Consider the following 27,470-nt stretch of genomic DNA (forward strand, 5'->3'; position numbering starts at 1 on the left):
ACATGGCCAGGCCTGGGAACATCCATCCGAGAAATACCAACGTCATCAGAGGATGATTTTTCAGTGCATCTTTGAAACCACAGGAATAGCTAAGCTTTCCCAGCAATTATATTTCCGGGGCAATTTGCATGCAAAAGACATAGTTACTAAGACAAAGCAGAATCAGTTAGAGCTTAGAGGGGAGAAGGGTCAAGCACTAACCTTGGGTTTAGGCGGCTCTGTTGTGGGAGGCTCCTCTTTGCCTTCTCCTTTCTGCTTGGCCTCGGCTCCCATCACCCCCTCTCCACTCACCCCTCCCGCTCCTGGAAGACAACAGCCGGAGGAATGAAGCACTAAAAAAGATCACTGCTGTCACAAGTCCCTTGGAGGGACCGTAGCCATCTGATGTGAGTATGGTTTACAGTGGTACAAAAACAGTCATGAAGTACAAACCATCACAGCTCCATAAATTCAGTGCAGACAGACATACAATAGACTTTAATTTCAGTGTATGCGTACACCTCCAGCATGTAGATGGAAGATCAGCAATAAAACTTTTCAATGGTTAGAGAAATTAGATTACTGAGATTAGATAATATCTATCACCTGTGAAAAAATGCCTTTTGACAAACATTCTCTTGCTACCTGGTATGTTGCTGTCTATGCTACATGGCATATACAGATAAAGATAACAAATGACACTACTTAATATCCAAATGCACCAACAGAGAGCCAGAATGAGCAATTCAGTGGGTTTGAAGTGCCAAGGTAAGAGGTATGCAAAGAGAGAAAAAAGAGAGAAGTGATGTTCTAGCATAAATGTCAGAGCTGCTTGGCTGCTTGTCCCCTGGTGTGACTGCAAGGGGAGGAGGGACTGGGATGGGGAGTCTGGGTTGTGATGGTGTGTGTGTGTGTGTGTGTGTGTGTGTGTGTGTGTGTTCTCTGCTGTCTTTCCCAGAAAGACAGAACACACCAGGCCCCTCTTTCCGCAGAGTGTATGTGAGCAGTACATCACATTTGAAGGCTTTCTTGACAGTTTATTTGTAAGGCATTGTCTTGCATAATGGATGCCTACTCAGAGACAATTCATCATAAATGGCAGTGTTTAAACATTAATGTATGTCTATATGAGTAAATTCGATTTTTTGAATTTGATGTATATGTCTGGATGTATGAGCACTTGCTTTTGTGTGTAATACATAAACATCTTTTTTACTGTACACCAGTGATGGTGTGTGTGTGTGTGTGTGTGTGTGTGTGTGTGTGTGTGTGTGTGTGTGTGTGTGCGCGTGTGTGTGTGTGTGTGTGCGTGCGTGCGTGGATCAGCTGGCACAGTGTGCTGCAGTCAGTGGGCTAATCTCTCCTGCTGCCCTGTGGATTAGCACCCTGAGAGAGCAGCGGGTATGACCCCCTAACACACACACACACACACACACACACACACACACGTGCGCGTGCACGCACACATGGCAATAACTCCTGCTAATAAAAAAAGCATGTTGCCTAGAGAACCCCACATTCACCTCTATCCTTATGAAGCCATCTAGACAACATTCACGATACACAAAGAACCGTCATCCTAGTCTTTACATGACCGCTAAGTGTAAGTGAAATAGAACAGAACAGACTTGTATAGAACATACAATAATAGCATAGAACAGACTTGTGCTTTAACAGTTAAGAAAAAGAAGGTTAAGTTAACAAAAGTTAAAAGTTCAAGTTAAGAAAAAAATGTTTTTGAGATGATAGGATTTCTACTTTAAGGTTTTTCAAATCTCCCCTCTCCAATGAAATGATAATGAACACCATCAAGTCAAACAGGGCAAGGCAATACAGAATGTTTGGAAAAGTTCCAAGGTGTGTCCCTCTTGTCCCTGTTCTTCTAGAGAAAGGAACAAAGGGAAACTATTTTTCCCTTTTTCTGCGGCTGCTATCCAGTGAAAGGGCTTTTCTAAAGAGTCCTTGGGCCTGTGATTCATCTGCAGTCCTTAAAATTAAAATCAGCATAGAATGCTCTGTTTCACGGCCAGTCCTAAAACCTGGATCTTTCAGGTGTGTTTCAAACAAAGGGAAGGGTTCAAGAGGAGCCACAGACCTTTTTACATCTGAAAAGAACCAAGTTGAAGCAAAGCAGATGAATTAAATGGGTGTGTTTTTGCACAGGGCCCAGATGATCCCCCATGACCATCCTTGAATCTGGCTGATAGAAACTGTAAAGCAAATGTATGGGTCTGTGTGTCGGGTTGCTATGGGAACTGCAGCAGTGGACATTACCTGAGGTCGGAGTGGTGTGGGTGGGGGCTTGTGATGTCATCATCCCAGAGGCGTTGGCGTATGGCTGCCCATAGGGGGCACCTGTCCCCATCCCACTCATCTGGTTCAGGGCGGAGAAGCTCCCCTGTCTGAGAGGAGAGAGGGGGGTAGGGAGGGAGGAGAGGACCAGAATGAGATAGAGGCATGTATTATATATACAAACAGTATGGGAGACATAATAACAACTGTCACAGTACATAAGAAAACACGCAAACACACACACACACACACACACACACACACACACACACACACACACACACAAACCACCTTAAGGCAAAGCTTTCATGTCCAGCAAAGCTTTCATGTCAGAGGTTAGTCAGAACTGTGTGTAACAGTGAGCACAGAGGTAAGAGTAAAGGGCTAATTTCATGAAACTAATCAAAGAACTTACATACACAACTACTTTCACTCCAAACATTGTTTGTTCAGTGTTTAATTATGAACCACTGAAATGCATAATCAAGAAATTCAGCTCTTCACAACTTCCACATTTCATACTTCCACAAACAATGCAAAAATGTCAGAATTTTACTATCTAATTTTACATTCATGCCTGAAACTGGTACCCCTCTTAAACTGGAGAAATTGCCTGGGGTCATGCAAGTGAACATTACAGAAAAGTTGTAGTCAGTAACCAAGGACACTGTTGTAAGTGTCCATCGTTATCATTTATGCATAGTGACAAACCTGCCAAGAGGAAAAAGATCAAACCCCTAAGCCCCCTAAAAGCCAACTCTACTTTCCCACGCTGACTTTATGACACAGCACACAACCTGCTCTTAATCTTTCACAGCTACTCAGTCAGATGCACAGGTAGTGCACTAGGTTGCTTCAAAAATGGTAGACTTCAATTGCCCGAGGGGACCATTTACTTATGATGGCTGTTGAATCACTGAGATGCGCAAGAGCTGCTTCTATGAGCACAGCCATTCCACATACTGCACTGAAGCCACACAGAAATGGGCCTGGCTGTCTCGTCATAAGAGGACAGGCGCCTCTTAATAGCAGGGAAAATAAATGGCAAGGAGGCATATGAAAAGATTACGCAATTCAAAAAATCCATTAACAGGTGCTTGGGCTAGACTTGGCAGATAGGGCTGCTTTCCACAGAACGAGGCGTAATCCAGGGAAGGAAGAGTCTACGGTAAGTTGCTGCACAAAACCTAAATGGCTGTCTGGCGGAGACTGGTGTTGAGACGGTGAGTAATAGAAGCCATTCAGCGCTGCCTTTCTCTTCCCCTCTACCGCACTCTCCACCCTCCTCCTCCTCCAAAGTAATAATTTAACTAATTAAGGTGTCTTTGCGAGAGGATCATGTTATTTGTTGCCATGGAGACGGGGAAAATCAATCCCTGGCCCGTCTCCACGCTTCAGATGATTTTCGGGACATCAGACAGCTCGTCGGCAACCTGCTGCACGCTCGGCGCTCGGGACTGAGCCACTTCAGTGAGCGGCTGACGTCTCCGACAGAGCCATGCTTTCTGAAGGAGGCATTAATCCCTGGATAAGGACTACTGAGCTAGAGAGAAAGAGAGAGAGAGAAAAAGAGAGAGAGAGACAGATAGAGATAGAGAAAAAGAGAGAGAGAGAGGGAGACTGACAGACAGACAGGCAAGTAGAGGCAACAAGAGAGAAATCAGGGAATCTGAGTAATCAAGAAGGAAACCTAGACAGGAAAAGCAGAGATTTTCCCAGGGCAGACAAAGATAATTACAGAGAGAGCAATTAAAAGCCTGTCACAAAGACAGACGTTAAAGCCATGTGTTTGAAGAGGTCACATATGAGTGGGAGAGAACGCAATCCTGACGACATCCAATTTACAACTCAACCTCTGCCATCTGCATTACTATTCAACACCATCCGAGGTGTGTCAAATCAGGAGGCAGAACAACAGCCAGGAACAAAGTAAAACTGTGCGACCTGGATTAACGCTACTCACACAAAAATGGAGGGTGGTGTTCGTCGCTAGGGAGGGAGGGTGGTGTTTGTCACTATGGCAACACAACGCCTCCCGAGCATTTCATGCAGGAAGTCAAACACAAGCAATTGGTCTGCTCAGGCTCGCCCCTAATCGTATCTCGCAGATGTAATTAGTTACCCGGTGGGCGCAGGCTCGGTGGCGACACGGTACCCCACCCACCCCCCCACCCCCAGCCGCCATAATCTCCGGCCTGGATTGATTTTGGCGTTAGCTAGATGGCAGGAGAGGCACACTCTCGTGAGTGAGGATGAGGGCCCTGTGTGTCCTCCATCGCTCATTTTTACATGTGAATAAATAGTCCTCATCTCCCTTTATTCCCTCAAATCACAACATCCAGCTCTCAAGTGTATAATGCAATAAACACCAAACAGAGTGAGAGAGGGAGCGAGGGAAGGAGGGAGGGAGAGAGGGAGGGGGGAAGAAAAGTGTGGAGTTCGACTGTGGTGCGAGACCATTATTACTAATTCATGTCATCAAAAAAAAGCCATTAAAACACTTGACGGAGGAAAAGCGTGCCGTTTAATCATAGTTAATATATGCATGTGGCTCTATCAGAGAGCGGGAGAGAGAGAGGTGAAAAATGAAAAAATAAATAATAACGATAAAATGCACCCAGCATTCATCTTGCCTCTCAGGCACCTCAGCGGAAAGAGGAAAAATGGAGAGGGGAGGAAAACGCAGAGAAGTGGGGAAAGTGGCAGCTCTAGGGTGAAGCAGCGGGGGGAGCCTGCTCACCGCGTCTCCTACCACACTGCCTACTCTAAAGGACGTCAGGCGGGAGAATGGAAGGGGGGGTAGGGGTGGGGGGTTGGGTGTTAGATGCACACTTGCTGTTGGCTGGTGTCCCCTTGCCAATGGATAACTGCTGTCCCCAGAACCTGAAGCTAATGTACACATCACCCACCAATCGTGAGGGGGGAAGAGGGGAAGAAGGGCTACTTTTTCATTGCTTCCCCTTTCCGTCTTCTGGAGAATGTCAGAGCAGGCTTTCTGGGAATTTCCACACTGCTCAGCTGAGTAGTTAGATCAATCAGGGGAATGGAGTGCATTTGGAGACACATACAACAAACAGTCACACAATGAAGGGGGGGTTGGGGCGTTGTGAGAGCGACTCCTTCTTTGAGACACTTGATCTCTGCTGGTGTTGATTCACAGAGCCCGCTGCGCACATGTGAGAACATTTAATCAATCCCAGAGATAAAACACATCTTGCGGGACAGAAAAAGAGAGAACCTTGGTTTCACCCATCCTCTCATGGTGCAGTTCCCAGCATGCTCGGCATGGGCGCTTGTGAGCGCCTGCTGTTCTGCCACATGTGAGCTGGGAGATGACAGCAACAGAGTTCACTGCAGTGACGATGGACCCTATCCAGGATGCTGCCTGTTACCCCAAACTGTCCTGTCAGTGCCTATGCAATCACAATGCCTAATACTGGCATACTCTTTATATAAAACTGTTTAACTTTAAACAATTTTATACAGGCATCCTATGCAAGTTTGATGGTAAACTAACATGTAATAGGGAGAATGGCATGCCTTCCAAGCTGTACCCTACTGTACCTGTCTATAGAGAACCAGGCCTGCAACTACTGTACACAGTAGCCTACTATTTGTATGGAATCACGTAATATTACCTTGGCAGTCAACCTAACTCTTTGGATACTGTCTTTGCCGGTTTGTAAACAAATCCACATACCATGTCCAGGCGGAAGGCTGCAAGCCATGAGTGGTATTTAAGACAGATGTCTGATGTGTTGTGTAAAATACAAATACTCCACTAGCAAAAGAAACCCCGAAACTGGTATATGCTGGGAGTGGTGTAACGTTTTTTCAGACATCTGTGATGGACGTGCCCACCATCACCAATCTGTCCTAAATGTTTAATTCCATCCCACCATCCAGTGGTGTCATGAGCCGGGCCACTGATAGATGTGCCATAAAGAGAGATAGCGGGGAGAGAGAGAGGGAGGGAGAGGGCCAGCTTTGGTGGAGACGGTGGGAGGCTCTGAATTATATATGGGCCCAATCTGCTTCCAAGGCAGCGCCACTCGCTCTCTCTGTGTGCCTGACTCAACCAAAACAAAAAATACAAAATAAAACACAAAATGAAAGGACAGCTTCGAACATATTAAATCCCCAGAAAAGCTGCACATCAAACAGTCCCGATGAAGGGGAAAAAAGCCATTTATTCCCGCCATTTATTAAAGCCAACACGCTCCTGCCAAGGCTATGAGCGACAATGCCGTGGGTGTTGTTGGATTCTTGACATTCAAGCAGCTCTTATTTATTTAGCAAATTTACTTACTAAGGAGGTCAGAAATGAATTATTTGGTGAGGATTTGCCCCCAAGACGTTTTTTACCCCTCTCTCTCTCCTCTCGCTCCTTCTCTCTCTCTCTCTCTCTCCCTCTCCTTTAGCTTTCCCATTTCCTTTGATTGCCCCCCCCAACCTTTTCTCTATTTTCTTCAGTAGGTTCCATTTGGTTTTTTTCCCCCAGACACAGATTCTGTGGCTCAGGGAGTCACTGACTGAGCTCCAGGAGTCATTTGCTGGAGTCGGCTTTGCCCAACTGTGCTCCGAGGCCCGGAGACGATCCACAACCTGCTCTGCTTCTTCTCCACCCTAAAGAGATTACCTCGGATCAGTGTTGCCCTCAAACCCAAATCTTGATAATTATGAATAATACACAGTAAGCAATGGATTTGCAGCATAGTATATAAACTCTATTCTGACTTCCTCACCATCTAGTGGTTGTACCACCAGCCATATTAGCTGTCTAATACCCAAAAGGCTATTTAGGAGCACAATAAAGATCAGTGTTAAACATTATGCATATCTACATTTATTATATACTATAGTTTATAGTCAAAGTAAAACCTGTCCTTTTTGTACAGAAAAGCTCTCCATCCACCTACAGTACATGTCATGTTACATGTATACAAATTATAATCAATAATCTATGGACAGTTTTGCCAGAGAGCTTCATTTTCAGTTACTGAATGGCACTTTTTGTGCTAATAAAAGGGCCATGCGAGCTTTCTCTGTAGGAGAGGAGCCTCACAATAAAAAAGGACCAAGGCTGTTGAGGCTTTCGGGAGGGGAGTATTTCTCCCCTGAATGCCAGCTTGGACACGATCGCCACACGTCCTCCATTCAGGCCACGCTCCTCGCCCTCTGATTGCCTCACCTCGTGCTTTCACGGGGTCATGGCGTGGAGCAGTGGGCCAGACACGCGAGCAGATGGTCAGACTCTGTAATTTCCCTGTCGTGCAAAACAGCTCTAAACGCTTCCAAATGCCCCGCAAAGATTGAGATTGTCACAATAGGAGAGTAAACATGTTTTTTTTCTCTCTCCCTCTCTCCGCTCTTCTCAAAAGAGCCTGCAAGGACTTCTTTTGCAGCAAAATGCTCTCAGCTGTTCAAGAGCTTTCAACAGAGGGAAACAAAATGAGGACTGAAAAATAAACAGCAAGGTTCACAATAGGTGGAAAATGAGAGCGCGTGGGGGTTTAACTGGCTTGTCGGCTTGTATTTTACACACAGTGGCCAGGGCTTGCCGTGGCGGTGCAGTGGTGCACACAAAGTAGGGGCCTGTCAACTCTGTGCCTCCTCAAAGTCAGCTAAAGGACCAGCAGGGCTACTGGGGGGGTGGCAAGCCCTGTTGCCCTTCCTGCCTCCCTGCACCAACCCTATGTCTCTCTCTTCCGCTCTCCCTCTCTCTTTCTATCTCATCTATTTCTGTCAGGTTGTTTTAATTACCTTTCACAGTCAAAGTCATCCCCAAGCCTTTGTCAAAGCAATACATTAAATAAAGGCAAACAACGGCGGAATCAGGAACGAAGACTAATCATTATTATTATCAGGCTCATTATTTTTCCATCTTCACATGTATTGAGTGAACGAGTGATTTTTGCAGACCACAATGCACACGGCAGATTTTGCTGATCCATTGGATTTCATTGAACATGGTCAGCTCCTGGGTATTACAGCTAGGGAACAGAGGTTGGCAGCCACAGAATAGTCCATCGCAATCAGCTCTTCTCCACCTCCTGTCCAGGGAGAGCAGCACACTCTGCAGTGGCAAGGACACAGCCTGGCCACGTGTGTGGCGCTGATAGATGCCATAGAACAGCTCAGTGTATTGCAAAATATGGGTTACACTTACTACCCTGAATTGCCTGGCAACCTTGAGAAATTTCCGGACCGTCTCATATCTCAGCATAACCTTGCGGAATACACACCGGCTTCTGAATGCCAAATGAAAAGCTGATAAGAATCCAGCAAGCTCACAGACACGTTTGCAGTCTTTCGGGATGCGTCAGAGACGATGGGTTCCCTGCGTGCACCACAGAGGCGTCTGGACGTCTGATAGACGGGAGGGGGGGCAGGCAGGAGTGTGAGGGTGAAGGGGGTGAGAGGAGTTGACTGACAGCGCCTCTGATTGGGCACAGCGGCGTGCATCATGTTGTGCCACTTCTTGTTGACAGGCAAGCCGTCTCATAATGGCTTCTTCAGCATTTACATACGAGGAGCCGCATCGCACACTGATGCCACCCCCCTAACCGCCCCTCCCCATTAATCACCCGCCAGTGTCAACACAAACTTCTCCTCAAAATGCCAAATGGCTTATGATGTATCGACTCCATCGCTCCACAAAAGGTGCCTGTTAACGGCTCGTGGACGCCGCTTAATTTGTCATTATTAACGTGCAGTGGAGATGATGCCACTTGCCCTTCGCTCTTTTTAAGGGACGCCATCGTAATTGAACGGCGTGTCTCAGACAATGCTGGCCTCCGTTAGTGTCTTTATCCGTTGTGAGTTATCGTTCTCTGCTCCCTCAGGTACATATGGCCCCCGGGGGAAGGTGGTGACAGGATAAGAGTAAAAAAGGGGGCTGGGGCTAGGGTGCATGCTACGCCGTGGAGGACCAACAGCTGCTTGCAGTTTGGATAATACAGAAAAGCATTCCGTCTGATGAATGCAAAGTGAAATACTCTCGGCAGCGGCGCTGTGGTTTGGCATCGTCAATCCTTAGCATGGATGTAAAAACAACAGGAAAAACACAAGCTCTGGCAACCACAGAAAGCTAAGCAAACACTTTACAAAAAACAGGGTAGCAGATGTTGAATCATATACAGCTCTTTTTTGGGGGGGGTGTGAGACGTGAAAAAGAACCTGTCAGTTTCATTGATTCATTTGCAGACACTGGTTGTGACACCAAGCACTGACTCCAGCCATAGTGAGAGTGAGGTGAGGGTGGATGAGACAAAGCACAAGCAAAGGGTGTTACTTCAAGACCCATGCCAGACCAGAGGGCTTATTAGCAAAGCGTGGCGATGGGAGCGGACGGTGCACCTACCCGTAGGGCTCAGACTGCTGCGTGGCGTGGGAGCTGTGGTGGGCAGCGCGGGGCGTGTGGACTCCGTGGGGTGCGTGTGGTGAGGGTATGAGGGCAGGGGGTTGGCGGGGGCCTGGCCCAGGGTGACCCTGGTTGGTGTAGATAGGGGGTCTTGGGAATGGAGACCTTCTGTAAAATGAAAGGGGTTCATGAAAAAGAAAAAGATGGTTCAACCCTAAGCACTTTTTCACTGTCGGTGAAGATGGCTTGTGGTGCTCTGTGCAGCAGGAGGCGGTGTGAATCTAGCCCTGACTGCTTCAGCTCCTTTTAGACTCAAACGCTTTTCCCAGAGCACTTCTGTGGAGATGAGTGTTCTGTTCCACTCTGTGGCCCCCTCAGTGTCTCTGCCAAATGACTGGCTCACTCTCAGTCTCTCCTACGTCCAGATCCAACACGAGTGCATGTCTTTGGTCCTTACTGCCCCAAACAACTCTGGCGCTCATTAAACTCCGAAAACATTCCTGGTCCACGTCCAAAACTAACAGCAGAACATTTTCAAAACAAACCCCACAACTTTGTGCCCAGTGTCGTGAAACAGAACACCACAGAGGAAAACCAAGTGTGGAGACAGACACCAAACAATAAACTTTCAAGAGATGTTTTTCTTTTTTTAACCCTGGCTTTGAAAAGCGTCTGAAAGCTGATGCTTCCATGGAATGTGAGGCGTCGTGCTTCGAAACAGATGGGACTTGCAGTGTGCACAGACATATGCTCAACGTCACTGGGTGAAATCAGACGTTGGCATATGTCAGCTCTGCATACCTCCTCAAAGTAGTATTATGCTTCTGTATTCAATGTCTCCCAGCTCAGCTGTCACACTCTTATGCTGAGCAATGGCACTGACTACGTGACTCATGCTGGAGACTACATGTTTTAAATTGATAGTAGCAGTGTAGATCAACTGTAGCATTTGTAAGAAAAATAAACACAGCAACTCTGTTCAACCCTGTTTCTGGCTCATGACAAAATGTCTAGCATTAAAAAAGTAAAATAGCTCTATAAAAAAAACTCTTGAAAGAAAGGTCTCTTTATAGTCAGTTACTATTATACAGCATCAGCAAGGGTGTTACCACATTTCTTTTTCTTTCCACCTCAGATGTAAAGCTACATTTTGACATTGATGAGATGACCACACTGGGGTTCTGTCTGGTCAATGCTGGATCAAGAAATAACTATAGTGTTTGGTTGTATGTTTTGAGAGAGATAACAACATAGTTTGACTCTCACACTCCCTCTAGTGGTAGTAATAATAAGAATACTGGCCAGTGAATCATTTCTAACATTGTCCTTGCTTTTGTCAGTGGCTGCCTTTCGATAGCTGTATATCAATCAGCTCCCCCAAATAGTCTGCTCTCAAAGGAGTGCTTTTACATAGTCTATTAGCACAAATAGCAGTGTATTAGAGTGTGACACATGCACAAACTACCTGAGAGAGTTATTTCTCCCTCATATTGACCTGGCTGAGTAACATATTACATGATTCACTTCCTCTATCTCTGTAGTGAGTGTTATGCTGGGTGCTATTGCTGCACTCTGACTCACCTTCCCTGTGCAGTGCTGGCAGCGGCCTGCATTGCCGCCGTCGCCGCCTCCTGGGCCTTACGATTCACGCTGCCCATAGGCGGCCCCATCCCAGGCCCGGCAGACTGTGGCATGTTGGGAGAAGTGGGGGCCATACTCGTCATGTTGCCCGCGTACGGGCGGCTGCCCGCACCTGGGCTCCTTCCCATGGCCATGGGCTGCCCTGGGCCCTGGCCGTGCATGGGGCTGCTGGCGTTCATCCCCAGGCTGTTGTTGTTCATGCCGGGGCCTGGGCCGCTATAGCTGGCATTGGGCGCTCCGCTGTAATTGGACGGTCTCGAGTAGTTACCTGTAGAAAGGCAGAAAATGTTTTGTTTACTGCCTGCCAAGCAGTTTCTCTTCCTGTGAAGTGCACACAGTTGTTTTACTTAATGGAAGCGCCGTCTGTGTCATTGGGGTGCGGTTGTGACATTTTAGCAGCAGGGCAGGACTGCTGAATCGACGAGGGAACAATTCAGCTGCTTGAGCTCCGATTTTGGGATCGTCGCACAGCCATTTAAAGCGCTCATAAATGATCTTAGCACCCTCCAGAGTGGCAGAGCAGTGTGACAGCACAGACACTTCACAGGCTTAAACCTATCCATTTTGGTTCCAGCTACGCAAATACACAGCTGTGAAATGAAGGGATATGCACGCACGCACATACTCAAACACACAAACACAAACACACACACATATAAGTATATATAAAAGTATACATAACAGTTGGCTCTCACACTGTCAAAGTAATATTTTTTCTCCCTCACAGGACAAATCCTTGAGAAATTTAAGTGGAAAATTCTGTGTTTCTTTTGTGATGGGGCTATTTATTTTGATTTGATTAAGGGTGCTTTGGTTGGGGCTTGGAGTCTAATCCCCTAAGAATATGTCTGGTAAAGGGGATCAAATTTCTTTCCAACCTTAAGGCTTTTCCTGCTTGGAATCAAGAGGGAGAGTGCTCACAATATTCTGTGAAAAGGAGAGGAAAATTGTTACGGATTCCACAATCTGCCGCTCTATGCGGATGTTCCACCCCGTGTTAAGTCTACTGGGGTATAGGGGGATTTTTTCATGTGCAAGTGGACTGATAAATGCTTTCTTCTCCCTCTCAAGCAAAACTGATGAAATCTACTGCAGGAGATGTAGCTGAGTGGCTTCGCAGGAGCAGCCTTGATTTATCTCCGAGGCTCTCGGAACACGGCAGTGTCCTCAAGGATGCCAGGAGAGGAGCTCTCCTAATCTCCAAGGATGCTGCAAAGGAAAAACAAAAAATACGGGACAGAGTCGAAGCGATGGCTGGAGCTGACGGTTACACTGAGGAGAAATGTACAGAATTGTGGCAGCCAGCTTTCCTTTTCCCTCATCTCTGGGAGGTTTGAGTTACACTATAAAGACCCGTGGGTAATCTGGCATGTTTCTAATGTGATCCTGAGGCCTTCTTTGCAGATGTAGTTGGAAAAGGGGGAGGAGGGGCAGTCAGCGGGATTGGCCTGTTCTCACAGCTTGGGTCGTTTCAACTCTGGTCTTCATGGATGCTGCGTGGTCTCTGGCTACCCTCCGGACTAAGAGGAAGCCTCCAGTCTGTAATGGCCTCCTACAGGGATACTTTGCATTGTTCTCTTGGATCCCATTGTATCCATTTTAACCACCTATTTTTTTTCCACCATTCGAATCTTGGAGGCCTGAGAGGAACTCAATGTCAGTGTGTCCACTGGCGCACAATAAACTGCACTTTAATGTTGGATCACCTGGACCTCAATTTAATGGGGAGAGCACACAGAGAAGCAGAATGCCTTTGATGAAAGCATACACAAAGTGAAGGCTCTCGACAACTGAGGTGTTCTTTAGGTTTTAAGAGCATGTCTTTAGGGCAATTTGAGAATTTCATGCTGTTGGCTCAGCAAAATCATACACACACACACCCTCACACATACACACAAACACTCACAAAGGACCTGGCTGCATGTCAGTGAAACGCTGTGGCTTTTGAAATGATTCACTGACAGCTTCCATGCAAGATTTTCCGCCCACTTTGTCCTCTCCAAAAAAACAGTTCATTTCCAGAACCAATGGTGCTCAGCCAGAGAGCTTTTTGAAGGACGATAAGAGCAAACTCATGCTCACCACATCTTCCTAACCCCCCGACAACCCCCCCCCCCATCCAACAATTCTCCACTGCTGAGAGGCCAATAGGGTCTTGCTACAAATAACTTAATAGATCTAAGGATTCCTTCCTCGTATTTTTTCACATCCTGAGAACCCATTGCGAGGGCTCCTCTCGTGGACACTCAAGCAAGAAATGAAACAGAGCCATTTCTCTCCAGGACTCCACGGACACCCTCTGGTGTTCCCTTTATGGGCAGTTGCCGGTGGGAGGAGGTGTGGTATTTATAACTGGCCGAGGGGAGAAAAGTGGGGACTGTGGCGCGTTACCAATTACATGGAAATTCGAGGCACAGTCACGCATTCCGGGGACGCTGTTCCTGAGCTGTACTTAATCCGCGCACTCCCGAGGGAAACGGAGCGCTGTGACCGGGCAGATTAGAGCCACTGCTTCCTCAGCAAACAGAACCCCGAAACGCCACGCTCTCCAAGACCTGACTCGCCCAATCATGGCTGCCGTGGCAAAAAATGTTGCTTAGTGGCGAATAAATGGGCTACATACAAATGAGCGCCTGAGTGAAGTGGGCTGCCAAGAGTGCGACTGTAAATTGTTGAAGTAATACTGCGAGAGATTAAAAAAACACAGAAGAAAGTCTCTCTTAAAGCAGAGAGTTGAACATTTCTGAGAAGTTCTGATAAAATTATTTGCCTGCAGTATGGATTTCAGCCCCAAGACTTTATTTCCTTGACGACTGCCACAGTGGCAGCAAATCACCATCATTTTTTTTTTTGCCCAGACTCAGGAATTTTCTGGCCTTCTTTCTCCTCAGCACCTCTGCCTCTCTCTTCCTCCCGCTCTCTCCTGGCCTGAGGCCCCGCATCCTCGCTCAGCCACCTCAGCATCTCTCACAGCAGGGAGTCTCTGGTGCATTGCAGCGCTGATGTGCCTCAAGGCTCTGTGCTCAGCTCTCTCCATTTCCCCCAAAAACCTTCCCTCGCTCGGGGGCTGACAGTGATCGCGTCCTCTCCTTCCAAACTGCAACGTGGGCCAAGTACAGGGCTTTGGAGGAGAGTTGCTGGCCTTTGCAAGGTGGTTATTACCAGAAATCTCACACTTAAGTCTTCCAGACAGTTTTAGGGAAGTAGAGCTCACCACCAGAGTTCAGCAACAAGGAAGTATTGGGAAAGACATGGACATCTTCTAGACCAGGTGCATTATGAGGTGTTTTACAAACCTTAAGAGTATTATGGGTTCATATTTTTCATAGTGAAGTTGTATAATTTTTCACCCTCATTTTCTTAATGTGATTCGCATATACTTTCTTGATGAGAGAAAATGTCACAAACCTCTTGGCATTCTTTATCTCAATAGAGATTCAGAAACGGAATGTAACACTGCAAAACACTCCGACAGTTTCCTTTGATTGCTCATCTCTCTTCCATTTTACAGTGAAAACATAAGCCTGCATGGCATACAGAGGAGAAGTGGGTCTATTTGTGTGTGTGTGTGTGTGTGTGTGTGTGTGTGTTCTGTCAAACCCTCCTGCAAAAGCACCTCCAAGCCCTGACTTGACCAGCCAAGACAAACATGCAGGAAGGGATCAGGGAACTTGGAGCCCATTTCCATGTTGGTTTAATGGGTTAGTAATTTTCTGGCAGGAGGCGAGACAGAAAGCAGATGGACTCATCATTAAGAACAATGAGCAGCAGCTGGTTGGCCTGTTCGCTCGGGCCCGACCTGAGGAGGACTATTTCAGAACCTGGGCCCGTGTTCCATGCCATGGTTCTGGGGGGGATGAGCGCTAGCGGAGGAGCCTCTGTAACACACGCGATCCATAGCGGGAGGGAGGCGCCATGTCAGGCGAGCAAACTGACATCAGCTGTGCTAACTTTTCACGCTGCACTGAGTAAGTTGCTTCAGTCTTCGTCTCCTTTTCCACTCTGTTTCCATGGCTGTGTTGTGTTGGGACGTCTTTCCCCCCTGAGTTACATTAAGGGAAAATAGGGGGCGGGAGAGGGTAATACCCAACGTATCTGAACTATTAATCAACGCGGGGATGGGAGGGTCTCGGTGGTATTATGGGCTGTGCTGGTAGTGTGCATTTGTCATAGTGACACATTAAAGCGTGCATTATGAATACCGTAATATTCTATTCAGTGCATGACTGGAACGCTGTGCCGGCTTTAAACACAAACATGTGGGCTTGTTCTCTACACATGGAATCGCAACGCAACGCAAAACACATGTTCAACATTCAACACACAAATCAATGAAGAGATAATGCTATTCTCTTGTCTCTTTCTCCCAGGGATGTGATGAAATTGACAGCACATTAATTTCTATTTATGTTGGTCTTTGGGGGTAGGAAGGGGGGGTGGGTTAAGGGTTGGGGGATGCTGGCAGGCAGGAAGGTTGGAAAAAAGTGGTTTTGGCCTTTAGGTCCGTTAAACCAGTGTTCCCAAAGTGTATCTGTTGTCCGCTGGCCAAGTAGACAGTTACTATAGAAACGGACCCTGACCGCTGAGCGTTCCTGGCCAGTACTTTCAGAGCTCTTCGGCCAGCCACAGGTCAGAGGAGTCCTCAGAATAATAATGACCTCCGCTCCTCAGCCTCTCAGCTCTGTTAATGAACTTAGCCTGGCTGTTTTAAGCTTACATCATTGGTTTGTAGGCCAGCACTAATACACTGACCCCTTTTTAATAGGAGTGGACATGGCCATCCATTGAAGGCTCCAACCTATTTTAACAGCTGCGAGTCAATCTTTACTTAATCCAATAATAACAAAAAGAGTGAGAAGGTGCATCTAGAGTTCAAACACTTCATGAATATTCTACTGACCTCACTGTACATCTGCTTTAATCACAAGCGGTGTGGATGAAACAAGAGAGAGGGGGGAGAGAGAGAGAGAGAGGAAGAGAAAGAGAGAGGATGTGATAAAAACCCTTACTATTTCAGTCTCTAACCATTCCATGTGAATTGGGAATATGACTGTATATGACAGTATGGAACAGTAACAGAGGCTAGATAAAAGAATAAATGGTGCTTATGATCCATACACACTAATGAAATTGTTTATAGTTTACTGAAAATAAAATTGTCCTAAAGGTGGTCATGAAAAACCAAACTACTGAACCAACCTTTAACTTTTTTATTTTTCTGCCTTTTTTGTCAAATGCATATGATTCATGATGGTGTGGATGGAATACAATAAAAACTAGGTGCTTGAGCAGAATTAAAGGTGATCACCTTGTGGTCCATATTGGCCGCTCTGATGTCCGTAAGGGCCGCTGGTGTTGGAGCCCGCATGCTGGTAGGAGCCCACCCCAGGGTGCATCTGTCCCACTGGGGAGCGGTGGGGGGACATTGGGGCCCCCGACTGCTGGGCACCAAACTGGGACACGGACTGATTCCGGTGCATGTTGGACATGAATCCTGAAAACAATAAAAAAAAATTGCATTTTTCTATTGTATTTCATGTGCAAGAGTTTGTAAACAAGTGGTTAATCATTCCACAGTCATTCACTGACTGAGACTGGTAGCAGTCTCAACAAATATGGACGATGAAAGCCAATTGCTATTGAAGGTTGTGGACCCTTCAGATTTCAATTTGCTTTACACCCTCTCATGTGCCCACATATGGCCCCACAGCTACATTTACAATGCAGTCTTACAGTGAGTTAAGGCATTATAAATTCTGTGTAAGACTAAGGCATCAGTGCCTTTAGTGAAATATACCGGTACTCTCAGTCTGCCAAATACATGTGAAGACATATTAGATTTACTAGGGAAAATGTCATTAAACTGTGACTGGATTTTTGCTATATTTAATTTCCGATATCTTCTCCGTATCTTCTCAAAGAGCTGTTCTCTTTGAGGGGCTTCCAGCATTCCCACTGACATTTGGACTGATCCTTCCAGAAGCCTGTGTTTAGATTAAATTCCATTTTATTACATTTTAAACCGAAAGGCAAATAAAACCTGTGTGTGTGTGTGTGTGTGTGTGTGTGTGTGTGTGTGTGTGTGTGTATGTGTGTGCGTGTGCGTGTGCTTCCAATATTCTACAACCATAAAAGAGGTTGCCACTGTTGCCAACAACTCAGTTTGGAAATATTCCAGATTAGGCTACTTGGAAATGGTTGCCTGGCACAATCTCTGCAATAAGGGCTAAATCCCAAAACCAGTGACAGGGAGCTTACATGGAAAAAATACCATTATTTTGTACTCTAAAATATCTATTTTCTAATTGAGAGGGCGTTTTCTGCAAATGGACCTGACAGGCTGCTTATGCTGTTCTCTCCAACTGAGCACGCTCCTCTAAAGAGCTGCAGCGAGCGTCAAGATACGGGAACGATGTGGCGAGGACTGAGAGGGCTCCGCCTTGGTCTGCCAGCCTGAGCAGCTTTCCAGGGACAAACATTATTGTAATGTTTTGCTTCCATTAACATGGGGGATTTGAAAAGAGAGTGAAAAAAACACACACAGTGTAATACTGCATTTTAAATTGCCTGGAAAATGGATGAGGAAGAGGGACATTGTGCAGACAGTGCTAAAAGCAAACAGTGCATTCAAGTTTGTTTTTTTCCCTCCTCTGTGAGCTGACTCGAGTGGCTTAGGCTCTTAGCTGGACAACAACTGTAGGTGGGAGGGATGTTGTGGTGGTGGAGGTTGTGGTGGTTGAGGGGTGCAAGCGAAAGAGGACACTCAGCTAAATTTATGAAAATTAGAGGAGCTCTCAAATGGCTGGCCTCAAAGGACTGAACTGTCATATATTTTAGAACGGCATTATGTTAACCACAGTTCCTCATCTGTCCAAAACACTGGCACCACAACTACAACAACAATAACAACAAAAGAGAGAGAGAGAGAGAGAGAGAGAAACACAGCAAGAAACTACACACATATCATACCATATTATGCCTCACAATGGCTGTCCGTTTCAGCACCCATTAAGTTTGTCTTTTATTGTCTCAGGGTCCTTAATGGATCAGTGGACCAGGAATCTACTGGCATAGTAGTCAATAGACTGACATGCCGTGGGGTGTTGGCCCAGTTCTAGCTTGTAAACTCTAGGTCTCCAAAAACAACTAGGAACTTTGTTCCATTAATGCAAATGTCGACTTCACAAAGGCGGGTGTCGGGAAAGGCAGCGGTGCACCTACCCCTCTCCTGAGACTGGTTTCCAGTGGGATGGGAGGCCACATCGGACATGCTCCCCGGAGTCTGTGGGGCATTCTGGGACCCTGAGGAGAGACAAAGAGGGAAAGCTGAGGGTGAATATATTGGGGACGTTATCGCTGAGTATGCCTCAGAGATGTAGGTTTGATGACGTTTAAAACAAGTCGCATCACACTTTGCAGATCAAAACGTTTTCCCGACAGATCACTTCATCATGCGTTCAGTAATACATCTCTGGTTCTGAAGGCTTTATCGCAGCTCTCTGAATATTAAGAGATATTGGTCGTGACGGCACCCCCTTTGAAAATACAGTCAAATGTCATTACAGAGTGGCTCTCATCAGTGAAAGAAAACTGCATCTTTTTCATATTACCAAAAATAACACTTATCACTCAGCAGAGTCGTCAGGCTGTCTAATCTGATTGCTCCAAATCCTTTTCTCTTCTGTCACAACCACATGGAGATATAGAGAAAGAGACAGATCGCTGGAAGCCATAGGCAAACCTATTTTTATACAAAAAGCTCCCTGTGTGATCATACCAAGGATATGGCATCTAACAGAAGTGATGATAAAAAATAAATGATAAAAATGGATGCAATCATAGGCCACAGAGTGATAGTTCTTCCTATGGAGAGTCCCTGAGTGTCAACCAAGCTTCCCTCCTCCATAAACACACGCACACGCACACACACCTCCCCAGTTTCCTCAACCAGAGGATAAGAAATAGCCCTGCAGTGGTAATTAATGTAATAACAAGCGGAAGCGCTCTGATTGATTTGGGAAACAGGAAAGGGAAATGTGTAAATTAAAACATGTAAAAGACTCCACAGGCTCAGACCAAAGCAGTGAACCAATAGGGACCAGGCAGGGGGGATGGGGGCAGCTGGTAACAACTGATGCCACAGCAACAGAAAACTGTGAAACTGGAACGACTGGCACAATGAATGGAGATGTAGTTTGACAAGGCGAGTGAGAAAGGAGCTGAGCATTCTCAGAAACTGAAGAGAAAACACATTTATGTGATTTTCCATGTCATACAACCCAGTAGGAATACTATTAAAAGCATCAAACACAGCATTACATAAAAGAAATCTTTCAAAATGTATTTTTAATCCATTTGAATCTCAGATTCTTATTTACAATAAATCACTTTAAATGTAAGATAACATCATTAAGATCACTGTGAATCTCATGTTTGATTTTGTTTAATCTTATATTAAAATAAGAATACAAGACTTGGCTCCCTCTCACTGACTGCAATCCTTTTTTTGGCAGACACCAGTGCTGCTGCAGCTCCAGTGTATATGAGCGAGCAGCACTGTATATATTCAGAGCAGCAGATGGAGTGACCTTCATGAAGTGGAGTAATGTAGAGAGGGGAGGTGGCAGGGATGTCGCGTAAACAAACCCGCTTAAATCGACATAATTGCTTTTGCGTTAACTGCATCAACAGGATTGCCGTCCCCCTCTCCGACGCCCACTCGGAGAGAGGCTAGTGGCCAGGCATTGGGGACGGGATTCGATTAGAGCGCGTCTGTCGCCCTGCCGAGGGACGCGGACGTGCGGAGAGGAGCGCGCTAACGCCGCAGCGCTGCCAAAAATAGCCGTCCGACACAGGCTAGCCGCAGAGCCGGCCGGAGACGCTGTGGAGCGAGATGAAGGGGAGGGCAAGCGGAAGTGAGAAAGCTATCAGACCTGGAGGGGCCAGTTGGACGAGATGGGGGGCATGGGTTCATGAGTGTGTGTGTGTGTGTGTGTGTGTGTGTGTGTGTTTCTGGAGGGGGCCATTTTTGTTATCACGCCCTGAATGCGCTGAACGCTGCTTACAGCCCCAATGAACCATGCCCTGAATGGCCTCCTTTTCAAGGTCATCTTTCGCCTTGCATCGCCTCGTTCTAATATCCAGGGAGGCAGGAAGGACACTGGCTGTCTGGGAGGTGTGTGTGTGTGTGTGTGTGTGTGTGTGTGTGTGTGTGTGCGTGCGTGCCTATGAGCATGTGGCAAAAGTGGCTGTGGCAATGCCACATTGTGTTAGAGGTGGGAGACTAGGCAAGGGGAGGGTCATCCCCCCCATCCTCCACAGCACAATATGAACCCTCATTTCCACTGGTGTCATTGCTGCTCTGATCCAGACTCTGCCTGGCTTTTCACTTTCCACCTGCAGGCTGGACGATGAGGATGATGAGGGTAAAATAGGAGGAGGAGGAGGGGGCTGATAAAAGCAAGCCAAAGGGTTGGGCTTGGAAATCACAATCACAGCCACCAATCAATACCTGCACAAATCCTGGCCTTTTAAAATACCAGCCGGGAATCCTCCACACGTGACCAATCAAAAGGTCTGGGTGCTTTTTAAAAAGCCCATCCAATTAGAGGCTCCAGATCCGATTTGATCTCCCCAATTCTCTCCTCTACCCTACCCACTCATCCTCGGTGAATACCCTCCTCACTGCACAAATCTCTCCACCACCGTACCGGATGTGCTCAACAAATGCATTTGCTTTATTTAAGACAGTAGATAAAAAAATGAAGCATTCTCAAACTCTTCGATAATGCTAGAAACATTTTAGTAATCACTTTTTCATGTATATAAAAGGGTATTGGTGTGTGTCAAGTGCTTCTCAGGTACCCATATACTAGTCAGAGAAGCATTTGCGTCAGCACATAGCACCTTGCTGGAGAGCTGTGCCCCTTTCCAGCTTTGTCATTATAACTACCGGTATAACTTTGTCACCCAAACTTCAACTTGCTCCCATCTATGAATTGCTGTGCTAAATTACTGTGTGTGTCCGGGGGGGTGGGGGAGGGTGGGCGGTGGTCTAGTTTTAGCTTTAGATGGGGTGGGATAGGGGGATAATAATGTTTGTTGATATGTTTATCTGTACTGTATACTGTAAATACTTTGTCTGTATTGCGTCACCTATCTGGCCAGGGACTACGGGCGGAAACTAGCAATTTGCTACAACCTGGCACAAGGCATCTAATAATGTGTTTGTGCACTGTTCCTGTTCAAATAAATAAATTACAATTACAAAAACACATTTTAGTCAGTTTTGAAGAGAACTGAAATTTGAGAACTTGAGTAACTCACTGATGGATGGAGTATGAGTATGGTTAAGTGCACCCAGTAGGAGAGGAGAAATGAGGAAGGAATTCTTTGAAGTGTTTGGGGCCCAAAACAATTATAATTTTCATTTATGGGCCTTTATTTCACTCGTGCAGTCAATTGAACTTCTCCCGCGGTGTGTTAAACAAGGGGCCGTGAGCATGCAAGTTCATGCGTTTTGAGATAACGGTCCCCTGTTTTTTAGAAAAATATATCACTGTTTTCTTTAAAAATAATGTTCCATGAGGAACGTTGAGGCAACACAAGGCCCTTTGAAGAGCAGCGTTTCATCTTTGAAGTGTTTTTGTTTTAGGGAAAAAAAGCGATTCAAACTCAAATGCCACAGCACAGTTCAAAGGCATAGCTGGAGCACTCGTGGCCATATTTGCTACTCGCTTTTCCAGGGTGTGCAATTTTAAGCGGAATGCAGGTTCATGAGTGTCCAATTTCTGGACACACTGACAATAAAGGCTCCTTAAACTAAAGATGAAAGTAATAATGGTGGGGGTTTGGGGGTAAGGGCAAGGCTCTCAGAAGTCATGTTTTCATGTTTTTCAGGATGCTATTACTGGAGCGTGGGCTGATCCACCGACGCAGGCATAAACACAAGTGAATGTGTTTGGGTGCGTTGGGGCTGTGGGCTGGTTTAGCAGCATCAGCGGGTCCGAGGACTCCCATGTCTTCACAAACACACACACACACACACACACACACACACACACACACACACACACACACACACACACACACACACACACACACACCTCCCAGACAGCCTGGCTAATCCATTCCATGGGTATGTCCTCGGGGAAGCTGGCGAAACAGCGCAAAAGCAATAATGGCTGGTCGGACCCAGATGAGCGCGGGTAAATGATTTTGCGACCTGGGGCTAATGTGAGCTAACTCTCCCCACCGGGGCGAGAGCCAAGCGCAGCGTGGCGAGTCCAACGTGCTCCCCTGGACCTCATTACAGCCCCACACAATAGGGGCGATGTAAGGGAAATGGACAAAAGTGCAGCTCAAGCTAAAAACTAAGGCAAGAGGGAGTAGCGTAGCCTTGGAGTTTCAACACTCCGGCCCTCTATTGCTTCAGGAGAAATATAATAGGCCAGGCTGCCTGCGGTAAGACCTGGGCGGTCAGGACGCGCTTCATCCGAGTGTCAGTGGTGCCAGACGGACACGACGCCCAGGGACATTAGTCTCACGGAGGGTGGCGGCCAATGGGAGATGCTGAGAGTGGAGAGAGGCGTGGAGGAGTGTCACAGGAGACAGACGTGGAAAAGCGAGAGACAGGGTGGAGAATGAGTGCCTGAGGAACGAGTGTGTGTAAGTGAGAGAGAGAAAAAAAGAAAGAGAGCAAAACATTCAGCAGGGGGGGTCTGGTGAACTGTCAGCTTAGGGATGGAACAGCCATGGGCATTCTTTGGGTGTGCACACACATACAGAATTACATACACCCACCGCAAGGGAGACTAATTGCCACAACAACCAAATATGGGAGACATATTTTGCCAAACTGTGAGACCTTCACTTGGGAAAACAGAGCAACAACAACAAAAATACATCCTTTTAGAGTGAAAACTTGTTTAACACACACATACACAAGTACCTCCCCACACAACTCTCACTCATTCCCTGGTTACATTTGTTTTATCTTCACTAAGCATAATCTGAAATATAAATATTTCTTTGGGTTGCTTAGACCCAACACACACAGAGGCTCTCATGTCTTCCAGACACAGACACAAACACACACACACACACACACACACACACACACAAACACACACACACATCTACATTTTCATGTCTCTTCTTTTACCATCTCAATTACCATAATGTGCCCTCGACGTTCGGCTCTATTGCTTTTGTTTTGCTCCAAACACAGACCGGTTGGAGGACTGCAGTGGCGGCGGGAACGTACAGACAGAATGCCAGCGGACAGCGTGGCCCCTTTCTGCCCCTCCGCTCTGCTCCTGCTGCCTCGCCTCCTCGCTCTCCCTGACCTTTCGCCGGCTGAGCGGCCCTGGAAGCACTTCAAGCGAGAGCAGATAAACAGCTTACTCTAAAAGCCCTCATAAGGAAGTTTAAACCGCGTCTCTGAAAAACGAAAATAAAGGGGAAGGAGGAGGCTGTGGCGAGGGAATGAGGGAACAGGAGAGAGGAGAGAGAGAGAGAGAGAGAGAGAGAGACGGAAGGAGGGAGGGAGGGGTGGGCGCAGCCATGCTAAATGGACCTTGATGGACCTTGGGAAAGAATGACAGGGGGAGGAGGAGGGTAGGGAGAGTGCGAGCGAGAGCAAGCCATTTGTGATTTTCAACGGTGGTTGGCTGGAGTGTGCTGTCTGCCATTACGGAGTGGGATGCGGTCTGTGTCGATTAGCATGGCACAAAAGTGAGAGGCTCCACTCCACTCACAATGGGCCCCGTGCTACAGAGCCTCAAAAGCACTGAGCTCAAGAGATCTTTATCACTTAGGAGAAGTAGAGGAGGGCAAGAGGACTCACTTCAACTATTATTATTATTATTATTATTACAGTTTTACTGTGGTTGTTAGACCACAACACAACTGTTGCACCAACATATGTAGCATGGAACAGTAGAAGTGTACTTGATCAGTCACTTGATGATGATAGATGATCTAGTCTTCAATCTAACTGTGGATTTATAGTGCAACTCACATGTGTTATCCCTGGAAAAGGCACACAGAATCATTATTTCTTTATTTCATTCCCCCCTGATGTCTCTGACATACATCATATTTGTGGCTCTCCTCCTCCATGGGCCTAATATGACATTCCAGAGCATGGCTCTCAGTCTGTGTTAGCCTGAGTGTGACGTGTGCGCCAGCCCCTGCTGTCTCCCAGGCAGCGCTGCTCTGGAGCTCAGTGCAGGACACGCCTCACGCCCCGATGGCTTGATGCGACACGACCACTGAGTGACGGGCCTGCTCCAATCCCGCTGGCCCGGCACTTGCCACTCCCAGAGACAGAGGGATCTCGGCACAAATGCACATCGGCCGCTAGTGCCACCCCCCCCCCCCCCCCCCCCCGCCAACCTCTGCGCTTTCCTACCCCCCATTTCCGCCTGTGGCTCAGGGGAGCACCCCGCTAATGCCCCTCATGTCCCTGAAGGTTCAAAGACATTCAGGCTGCGCGACGCAATTTTTTTGTCGTTGTTGCCCCGGCTGTCACAAATCTGGCGCGACGGGAAAAATCAATTTGCCGAGTGCTTCCTGGCTCGAGGAAAATCCGAATGCCAGGCAAAGTCAGATAATGTTCCAGCGTATTCGATTTGCTTCGGTGGGGCTGAGCAGAGGCACAGTCTCTGAGTCCCTCGGATCATATGGAAGAGCAAGAGAAAGAGAGTCAGAGAGATAGAGAGAGAGAAAGTGTGAGGGGAAGAGTGAGGGAGAGGGGAGTGAGAGAGTGAGATGAGCGCCTTAAGTGTTTTACCTCTTGTTCCTGACAGAACCAGTGGGAGCGTTAGTGGCTACCGTGTTAACCCTTAAAGGTGTATGTTTTTGAACATTCTAAGTTCCGCAACAATTGAAGGTTCTAAAATTCTATGTTGAATTCAATGAACCCAGATATTCTTTAGAACGTTCATTTCCCAACATTCCCGTCACACCGGTGTGACGGTACTCCTTTAAGGGTTAGTCTTTGCACCATGAAGAGGTGGAGGAGCTGTCTGTGAGTGGGGGCAAGGATGTGTCATGCATGTTTAATGACACAACAATATGTCCATGTGGCATCTCGGTGGACAGCAGCTAGCTGTGGGACACTCTCGGGGGTCTTTCCCTCTGCATATGCGCTCGTGTCATGTATTGACATGGCCACATGGATTCCAGCACTAATACATTTTGCAGATTCACGCATCAACACATTCCCAGATAAATACACAACCTACATGCATGCCCAGGTCTACATTCAGCAATACGCTCCATCGCACACAAATCAACATCTCCTATTATCGTGACTGACAGGCACTCTGCCAGAGCATAACCATTCTGAATGCAGCACAAGCCATTTTTATTCCCAACATGGCAGCAGAGAAGCATTCTGCTTCACTCAAATCAACTCAGTTTTGGTATAATGATCAAATTAATCGCTTATGGCAGTCGTATTAGCATTGTTTTGCAACGTAGCGCTCAAAAAAACCAATCCACATTTGTACTTCAAATTGAAACCAATTCACTGGCGCAGAAAACAATTCACCATGTTTCGAGCATATCGCTCAGTTTTGTTACATAGCCTGGAATATTTTAGGAGAACAGTTTATTTTGTCAGGTTTGTGTTATCCTCAATGCCAGTTTTTTTGGTCTCATATTGTTCTCAATATTTCAATCTGGCCCGTCTCCTTCAGCCATTGTGCACGAGGAGCCGCTGCCTCCTTTCCATTAGCGTCAATCACTGTCCGCACGCGCTCAGTCTGCCACCACAGCGCGGCCTTCAGGAGCTCACTCATGCATTGGTCCCGCCTCATCACAGTGATTGACAGCTCAGCACACTGGTCAGGATTCCATCAGGGAGGACGTCTGGGTGGACAGGCTGGCCAAACAGCCCATCAACATACGCAGACATAAACATACACACACACACACACACACACACTCATCTGCATATCATATTTAAGTGTCACTCGCACCTGTCCAAGGCCTGTCGAAAAATTCATTACGCTTTACAATTTATTGACTTGTTCAGTTATTCCACACGGGCTCAGGGATGCAGACAGCTACCTGATGGAATCTGGTATTGTTCTAAAATGGTTACCAGGGCTGTGTTTTAATATCACACAGCAGGTGGCTATCACAAGCCGTCAGTGCCAATCCCACCTCTGCATTTCCCAGTAGGATTCCTACAGTAACTCTCTACAATTAAAGGCCCGCTTCATTCATTCCAGGCACACCCCTGCCCCACTCAACACCTTCACTGTGGAACAAAAACCTTCTGCTACATCAGGGAGGAAGAAGTTACATTCATTTTCTCAGCTTCTCATCTCATCTCCTCATCATGTTGATGCTCATCTTATTTTGGCTAACGTTAGAGCTAGAACAGTATGACCACCTCTGAATAAAACCCCTGTGATGGAGACTGACACAGTATATTATATTGATCAGAGTAGGGTTGGCACCGGAGTGAATGTCTAGGGGTGGGGGAAACAAGGCTTATAGCAGAAGGCAACATAGTGGTGCATATGGTGAAAATGAAACCATTCAGTGGCATAAAAGTGACAGAAAAAGTGCTCGCTTTCCTAACAATAATATCATCAACAGAGTATGCTGATCAGGTCATGATTTGTAAAGCCCAGTAAAGAACAGTAACGGAGGACCACAAACCTGGAGCGCTGGCTGGGGAAATGGGTCCAGAGCGGGACTGGCTGGAGCCTGCAGGGGAGCCCACTGGAGAGGGGGAAGGCCCGCTGCGGACCCCCGGGAGACGAGGGGAGGCGTGGGGGGAGAAGGGCGACCGGGCTGGGTTGCTCTGCTCCCCCTGGCTGCTGCCGCTCCCACTGCCACTGCCACTGCCACTGCCACTGCCTGATCCTCCTGAGGTGGCGCTGACGACTGAGCTGAGGCCAGCCTCTGTCCCTGTGGGCAGGTCATCGATGGAGCCAGACAGGTCCTGAAACAGAGGAAACACAGACATGGACATTAAGGATTTGTACTGAATGCCAAGACCTTGGACGAACAGAGAAATTAGTGGTCTGGATCAGCCATTACCCATCATGTGGGAGTCAGCACAAAAGAACAACTATGAGAAAACAACTGAATTTGTCCAAGTTTTGGTTTCAAAGAAACAGTTTCACATTACAGAGGTCTGTGGGTGTAGTGCTGAGGGTTCCTTGGAGAGGCC

General features: G+C 47.0%; 1 protein-coding gene across 8 annotated transcripts in view; it reads right to left on the reverse strand.

Moving 5' to 3' along the window:
* LOC121693546 (AT-rich interactive domain-containing protein 1B-like) overlaps positions 1-27,470 on the reverse strand; it is a 148,620-nt gene that overhangs the window by 13,699 nt on the left and 107,451 nt on the right. For 4 of the 8 annotated variants that reach the window (XM_042073069.1, XM_042073064.1, XM_042073067.1 and 1 more), the window contains 7 exons: positions 26,954-27,239; positions 18,497-18,577; positions 16,584-16,769; positions 11,216-11,543; positions 9,635-9,802; positions 2,254-2,381; positions 202-332 (listed from right to left, as the gene is read on the reverse strand). In XM_042073069.1, the coding sequence (XP_041929003.1) occupies positions 202-332; positions 2,254-2,381; positions 9,635-9,802; positions 11,216-11,543; positions 16,584-16,769; positions 18,497-18,577; positions 26,954-27,239 (1,308 nt within the window). Of the gene's footprint in view, positions 1-201; positions 333-2,253; positions 2,382-9,634; positions 9,803-11,215; positions 11,544-16,583; positions 16,770-18,496; positions 18,578-23,416; positions 23,605-26,953; positions 27,240-27,470 lie in introns of those variants that run through there. The other 4 variants (XM_042073066.1, XM_042073071.1, XM_042073070.1 and 1 more) reach the window with 4 other exon arrangements.

The sequence above is a fragment of the Alosa sapidissima genome, chromosome 19, assembly GCF_018492685.1.
Source record: "Alosa sapidissima isolate fAloSap1 chromosome 19, fAloSap1.pri, whole genome shotgun sequence".
NCBI lineage: Eukaryota > Metazoa > Chordata > Actinopteri > Clupeiformes > Clupeidae > Alosa > Alosa sapidissima.